The 6,942-nt window shown below is 39.3% G+C and overlaps 1 protein-coding gene across 1 annotated transcript; it reads left to right on the top strand.

Moving 5' to 3' along the window:
• The first annotated feature begins 176 nt into the window (after nucleotides 1-176).
• Nucleotides 177-1,577, top strand: RAP2B (RAP2B, member of RAS oncogene family). Its single transcript, XM_008591444.1, has one exon. It carries the CDS (start codon nucleotides 184-186, stop codon nucleotides 733-735), a length of 552 nt encoding a protein of 183 aa, XP_008589666.1. The 5' UTR covers nucleotides 177-183; the 3' UTR covers nucleotides 736-1,577.
• The last annotated feature ends 5,365 nt before the right edge of the window (nucleotides 1,578-6,942 follow it).

The following is a 6,942-nucleotide window of genomic DNA, read 5'->3' as shown; positions in this document are numbered from 1 at the left end:
CGGCCGGCGCGGCGCCCGGCCCCCGCTCGGTGATTCTGGCCCCCGCGCTCCCCGGCCACCCTCTGCTGGGTTTTTCCTGCGGAGCTGAGGAACAGGAAGAGAGGTCCGGCCGCCAAGCTCTGCCTTCCCCGGCGCGCAGCCCCGACGGGGCCGCGGAGGCTCGGCGAGAGCGCTGACGGAGCCATGAGAGAGTATAAAGTGGTGGTGCTAGGCTCGGGCGGCGTGGGCAAGTCCGCGCTCACCGTGCAGTTCGTGACCGGCTCCTTCATCGAGAAGTACGACCCCACCATCGAGGACTTCTACCGCAAGGAGATCGAGGTGGACTCGTCGCCGTCGGTGCTGGAGATCCTGGACACGGCGGGCACGGAGCAGTTCGCGTCCATGCGGGACCTGTACATCAAGAACGGCCAGGGCTTCATCCTCGTCTACAGCCTCGTCAACCAGCAGAGCTTCCAGGACATCAAGCCCATGCGGGACCAGATCATCCGCGTGAAGCGGTACGAGCGGGTGCCCATGATCCTGGTGGGCAACAAGGTGGACCTGGAGGGCGAGCGCGAGGTCTCGTATGGCGAGGGCAAGGCCCTGGCCGAGGAGTGGAGCTGTCCCTTCATGGAGACGTCGGCCAAAAACAAAGCCTCGGTGGACGAGCTGTTCGCCGAGATCGTGCGGCAGATGAACTACGCGGCGCAGCCCAACGGCGACGAGGGCTGCTGCTCGGCCTGCGTGATCCTCTGAGGCGCCGGCCGGCCGCGCGCCGCGCACAAAAGCCAAACGCACCCGACTCTAAATGTGATTTGTCTTCTTGCTTTGAGGTTGGAGACGACTTTGCATCGGCCGGGGTGTCCCGGGAACCCCGCTGGCCTCCGAGGCCGGCATCTCCTGCCTCTGCCCTGTGTCCGAGGGGGTGTCCCGCCTTTACCATCCGAGACCCTGATGGGAATGTGGCTCTTTGCAGCTTGTACGTTTCTCATTCAGTTTTGGTTGACACGTTATTTCCCCGTTTAAGTAACCGTTAGGGTACTGCATTAGCAGCTTGATACCCGGCAAGCAAAAGTTTCAGCCTTGGGGGTGGGGGTGGGGGTGGAGAAGATGGAGAAAAAGGAAGAGAAGGTGGAAAGATGTTTCTTTCTTTCTTTTTTTTTTTTGGTCAACAACCGTTTTCTAGTTCCAAGTTTTACATACATGGAAGGAAGTCCGGGAGAACCATATATGAAGGAGCAGGAGCAGAGGAAGAAACTTTTGGTTTTATCCTTGTTTTCCAGGAGTAGTTGGAAATTAAGATCGGGTTCCTTTTCTGCCAGCTTGGAAGGGCAACCCCATGACTGATTGCGATTCTGAGGATGTCTATGCAAAGTTGGATTCTTGTTACAGTGTATCCAATCTGAAGTATTGCACATCTGAACTGGGACTGTAACACACTGATGCCAATACAGTGTGGGGTGCCAGAAAGTGTCTGCTGATATTTGTGGGGGAAAAAAAAATCTATTTTGTTTACCTACTGTATGAAAGGGGAGTCTGGGGGATAATGGTAGTATTTTCTTTTTTATCAGCTGTGAAAAAAATGTTACAGACCTGCACATTTTGTGTGTACTATTGTGTGTGTGTATTTTTTTAAGTTTAGCTTTTTGGGTTTTTTTTTTTTTTTGTGGTTGGCAGTAACAGATTTTAATGACTAGCTTTTTAAAATACAGTACAAAGACTTTGTAAATGTGATTCAGGGCTCCCAGCACCCCTGTGTCTGCAGAGTGCCTTCAAAACTCAGCTGTTCCAGCCGGTGCCAACCTGTGAACTTCCCACCGTATCCCAGAATCTGCTGTTCCCCAAATCTCTGCTCAGTTTCCTTTCAGTAATCTTCCTGAAGGAGCCAGGACAATAGGGCCTGTTGTTCAGTGAATTTCTTTATTATTTTCAGCCTTTAAGATGTAATTTCTGCCTTGCAATGAGCTTTCCCAATTTTTTTTTGCTTTATTTTGTTCAAATTTTCAGGTATTCAGCTCCCCTTTTATATTCTAAATTTTTTTGACTGTCTGTTATAGGGTGTTCCTCCAGAAGCAAAGAGCAAAATTTTACTGTTGTGATGTACTAAGAGAATTCTAATTGTAATTTTTAATTCCTTGCGTTTAATCATTGTCTTTTCATTTTACGACTTTTAATACAGATGTCATTTTTAAAGAAACCCAAAACTATTGTTTGTGTTTCTGTGTTTCATATTTAGTGATTCCATACAGTATCATGGCTGAGGTGGACAGGGGCAGGTTCATGATGCCTTCAGGAGTTGTTTGTCAAATTTACAGAAGTAGCTCCATGATAAGTTGGGGGACATTACTCCTAGCTTCTTCAATAGTGGAGAAAATCATTAGGGTCTAGGAAGCCTGGGTATGGCTGTACCATTTAACTACAAGATAAGCAGGTATACTGAATCTGTTCTGCTGTCATGGAACTAGTTTACCTCACTGTAGGCAGGAAAGGATGAAACCAACTGCTATTACTGCCTTAGAGCTGGGGAAGTACCTATCCATCTAGCAAACTGAGGTGGCACTTTTTATTTCTCCCTCTCTCTTTTATTTTTCTGGTTTACATCATATATTAAGTTAAAAGCATGTTTGGTTGAGGAAGATGATTTCCAATTCTGAAGTCATACCTAGTAGCGTTTTTTGCAGTACATTTGTATGGATTGTAGACAATATCTCAGTCCTTTTGAGGTTTTTTGATTTGGATGTAGATAGATAGATTAAAAAATAAAAGAAGCAGGCTATGACGGTTCCCTTGTTCTCAATTACACCACAGTCTGTGGATCAAGTATTTGACCTCGTAAGTTTTTCCTTCTAACAGTAGGAGGCAGTGTGAGCTTTTTATGTTTTATATTGTTTTTCTTAAGGTAGTCAGAATATAACCTCTACAGAATAAAAGAAAAGGTATGTCTATGGAGATCTATGAAGTGTAGCTGAAGTCTGAAGAATCTTTTGACAAAGGGATTTATTCCCTTGACAAAACCAAAGGAAATTATAGTCCATAGATTTCTTTAAAGCTGTGCTAACATATCTTGCCTTAAAATGCGGGGGGTATTTTGTTGGTTTTTGTTTGTTTTGGCTCAGGAAATATCTCAGTATTTCAGTGTAGAGGAATAGAGAATTTTGCCTGCGATGATCCTACAGCAATTTTTTTTCACTCTGATCTCACTTGTTTAATATCAAACACAATTGGAAGGCAACATTATAAGTATTCTAAAAGGAGAAGTGGAGAGAAACCGCTCAAAGTGATGCCTTTGCGAAGATTCATTCTTGAATTAGTAAATTTAGTTGCATTAGTAGTTCTAAAGTTTTGAAAATTCTGAAAACGTGTCAGGTACTGTCTGAAGGATTTTTTAAAAGGTATTTGGTGACTGTTCTCTTATTTTTTATTTTTTGGAGTCTTTTTGACATAAAATGCAGTCAAATATCTAACTAGTTTAAGAAATGTATGCACTCCTGACAGGAAATATTTAAAAGTGGAAAATTGGAAATGAAATAGGTTGCTGGGTGCATTAATAACCTTCACACAGGATTTAGTCACTTGCATGACTAAATTCTTTATAGGCCTAGGATGGCAGAGCAGAAGATTTTAATATGCTTTTACTGAGTACTGTAAAATAAATGCTTTTTGGATTCTCAGTGAAAGCAGTGTTTTTTTGTGCCTACAGCAGGAAAATAGTTCTCAGTTTGGGGTGATCTCCATTATTTTCTTGAGGAAATTGAGAGAAATTAGAGACATTCCTTTGTTTTTTGTTTTTTCTTTAATGCTTTTAAGAATATGTCAGTTTACTTGACTAATAAGAACCCCTTCTGGTATTATGGCGTGAAGAGATAAGAGCATTTGTTTCAATGAAAAAGTTGGGTTGACTTAAGAGTGTTACAGGAAGTGAGTCAGGGAAGGAGAAGCTTGTAAGGCTGTCACCTGTCAAAACAGAAATTGGGTGGGAAAGGAGTCTTTATCTTGGGGAGCAAAAGCTGACTTTTAAACTTGACCCCTGCCGTTTTTTTTAACAGCTTTTCCTTTTGGTCCCTGACAGTCATTCAGGTTTTATGTCATTTCAAAGGATTATTTTTGTCCTGTTGTAATAGCCTCAGGAAAGTTAAAGGTATCTTAAATCTAACACTTTGTCTTCAGGAGTTATGGTTCTTAGATAAAACAATTTCCATGTTAACTGCTGAAATAGACTTTAGTGAATCACATTGGGGGCGATATCTATTTCGGGTTAGAATTCTTTAAATGTATGGGAATGCTTCTTGATTTGTCAATATTTCCTGTAATTGGGAATCCTAAAATGCCTCATCTGTTTGTACTCTTCAGCTAGTTTTATTATTGTATCTCCTTTTAAGTTATATTCCAGTATTTCGGGGGATGGGAGAGTGAAGGAAAGCTATATGTAGCTGCTGGTCTTGAGAAATAGATGCAAAAGTGCTTAGACCTTAACAGCCATATAAGCATAGATTTATTTTTCACAACAGCTGGAATAAGTTCCTGCATGATAAATATGAATGGAACCAAGATTTTATTTGGATATCACCACTGTTAGTTAAAATGATATCAAACATGTCACAGTTAGTCTGGAACTAGCACCATGTTTCATTAAATGCATTAAATCTTTTACCAGACCCTGCATAACTGAGAAAAGCTTGCTAATATAAATTTTGTCTTTGAAAAAATGTAGCAAATTTTTAAATACTACCAATAAAATGTGGTATTCTTGATTATGATATTTTATTCAGACTACTAGAAAAGATTTAATGCATTTAATGAAACATGGTGCTAGTTCTAGACTAACTATCTAGAGATATTTGATCTAGTAACTATAGGATTTTGATGGTTTGAGAAGGCTATAGGAATCATCTAGTCCAGAGGTTCTCAAACTTAACCACATACCAGAACTACCTGGAGGTTAAAACACATAATGCTGGGCCCCTCCTCCGGTTTCTTATTCAGTGGGTCTGGGGTAGGGTCTCACAATTTTCATTTCTGACAAGTTTCTAAGTGATCATGATGTTGCTTTTCCAGGGACCACACTTTGAGAATCAATTATCTAGTCCAAACTCCAACTGAGTAGCATATTGAGAGCCACTTAGATATTTAGACACACAGACTTAAGACTCACGTCACACATTTTAGCATGCTGTCTACCACAGTCATAGAATAATCCAATCTCAATTGAAATCTCCAGTTGAAGAGGACATATACCATTTACACTGAGACTGTTAAACTGTTATGTGTGGAAGGGAATAGACACATTGCAGGTAGCGTTTTTGATTATTTTCACATTACTGTTTGAATAATGGTTTTAAATGTTAATTCAGAAGTTGACTTTTAATGAGAAAGTAATTAGAACAGGGGCGTAACTTAAATAATCAGAATCATCATCTCTCCCACCCTCCAAAAAACAATTTTGAAAATAATATCATTGATAAAAGAGAACACTTTAATTTGTCTTCTCTTTACTTCAAAATTAAAAGGCAAGGATTTTAACTTTTCATGCTTCCTAGCAAAGATTCTAAAAAACTATTGTGTTAGAGAATTTAGATCTTCAGGTTATGGTACACACACATAGACAGACATGTACTCAGTTTGTTAGCCAAACTTGCAGGTGTTAGTTAATTCAGTTTCATGTAGCTGTCCTGTTATCCATTCTGGAAAAATGCATACCACAAAAATGTTCCATGCATTTTGTTTTGTTATGCATCTTAATTCCCGCAGAAATTCCCAGAACTGTGTGTTAAAGACCTGGGTTTTAAAGGTAGCTTGAGGGGCTTCTAAAGAGTAGAGATCTAATTACAAATGGTGGAGTTGCTCATTTCATATTTCTCTTTTACAATTCACATAATTGAGTACTAGTTTATAGACCGAGGGAATGATAGCTATTATTAAGTTAAGAATAATGTGATCATGTTTGGGTAGGGGAGAAAGGAACTTATTCAAATTTCCTTTTTCATTTTTAATATTTTATGCACTTGGGTTATTTGCTTGCTTTTGCCCCAATATTAATAATAAATATTTTTGGTGAATTTTTTGTTTGTTTCAGTCTGTTGTTGCTTTTGTTGTTATTTTCATAGCATAACAGTCTATGGCTCACTGCAGTAGATTAGTAACTATTTTGCTAAATGAGTGGAATATGGAATGTTAAATAAGTCTGAAACTATTCTAACAGAAGCCGAACAATGTTGATTGAAGAATGGTAAGTTTTTGTCTTCCTTACCCATGACAGATTTATTAAAATAGTCTTTGGAACTATGTCATCTGTTTCAACTGCACATAAAATGGAAGTTTGTTTAGTTTTCTCATCCAGTAAATAAACATTCCTACGTGTTGTTCTGAATCTAAGGTTCACTTTAAAAAGTTACAAACATTGATGGCTGATAGTTTGAGAAGTATGACAGTTTTAAAGGGCTCCATAATTAAAAGGCTGTTGCTTGTGATAGTGTAATGAAACCCTTACTTTGGTATAGTATTTTTATCTTGGCTTTCATCTTATGGTCATTCCACTACTGTTAATTTGGATTACTACTACATGATTTTGTTAAGCTGTTTGAACTTTAGGGTTATGTTTGTTTTGGAATAATATATTTTAAAAATGTCCTATGTTATGCAGTTATTTACCATGTCTAAGACAATCAGAATTACTTATAGTTTATTCTGATACTGGTTAATATTCTTTAGAACTGAACTAGTTTACATTAAAAGAGTGAAAGAAAAATGGGGTGGCAATTTATAAAGCCTTAATTTGTGAAATTGTTTGTCTTGAGAAGCAGAAATAGCTAAAACAGAGAAGGAAAGCAAAATGGACTCATGGCTTTTGGAATTGTGAGTGTTGATCTGTTTTGTAAATTGGAAGAAACAGCTACTTGTATTTTTTTCCTTGTCCAGTTGACTAAACTTATTCTTTTTTATGAATTATCTTGCAAAATTATGTGA

This window comes from Galeopterus variegatus, unplaced genomic scaffold, assembly GCF_000696425.1.
Source record: "Galeopterus variegatus unplaced genomic scaffold, G_variegatus-3.0.2 Scaffold6922, whole genome shotgun sequence".
Taxonomy (NCBI): Eukaryota; Metazoa; Chordata; class Mammalia; order Dermoptera; family Cynocephalidae; genus Galeopterus; species Galeopterus variegatus.
This window is presented reverse-complemented; position numbering and strand designations above follow the sequence as displayed.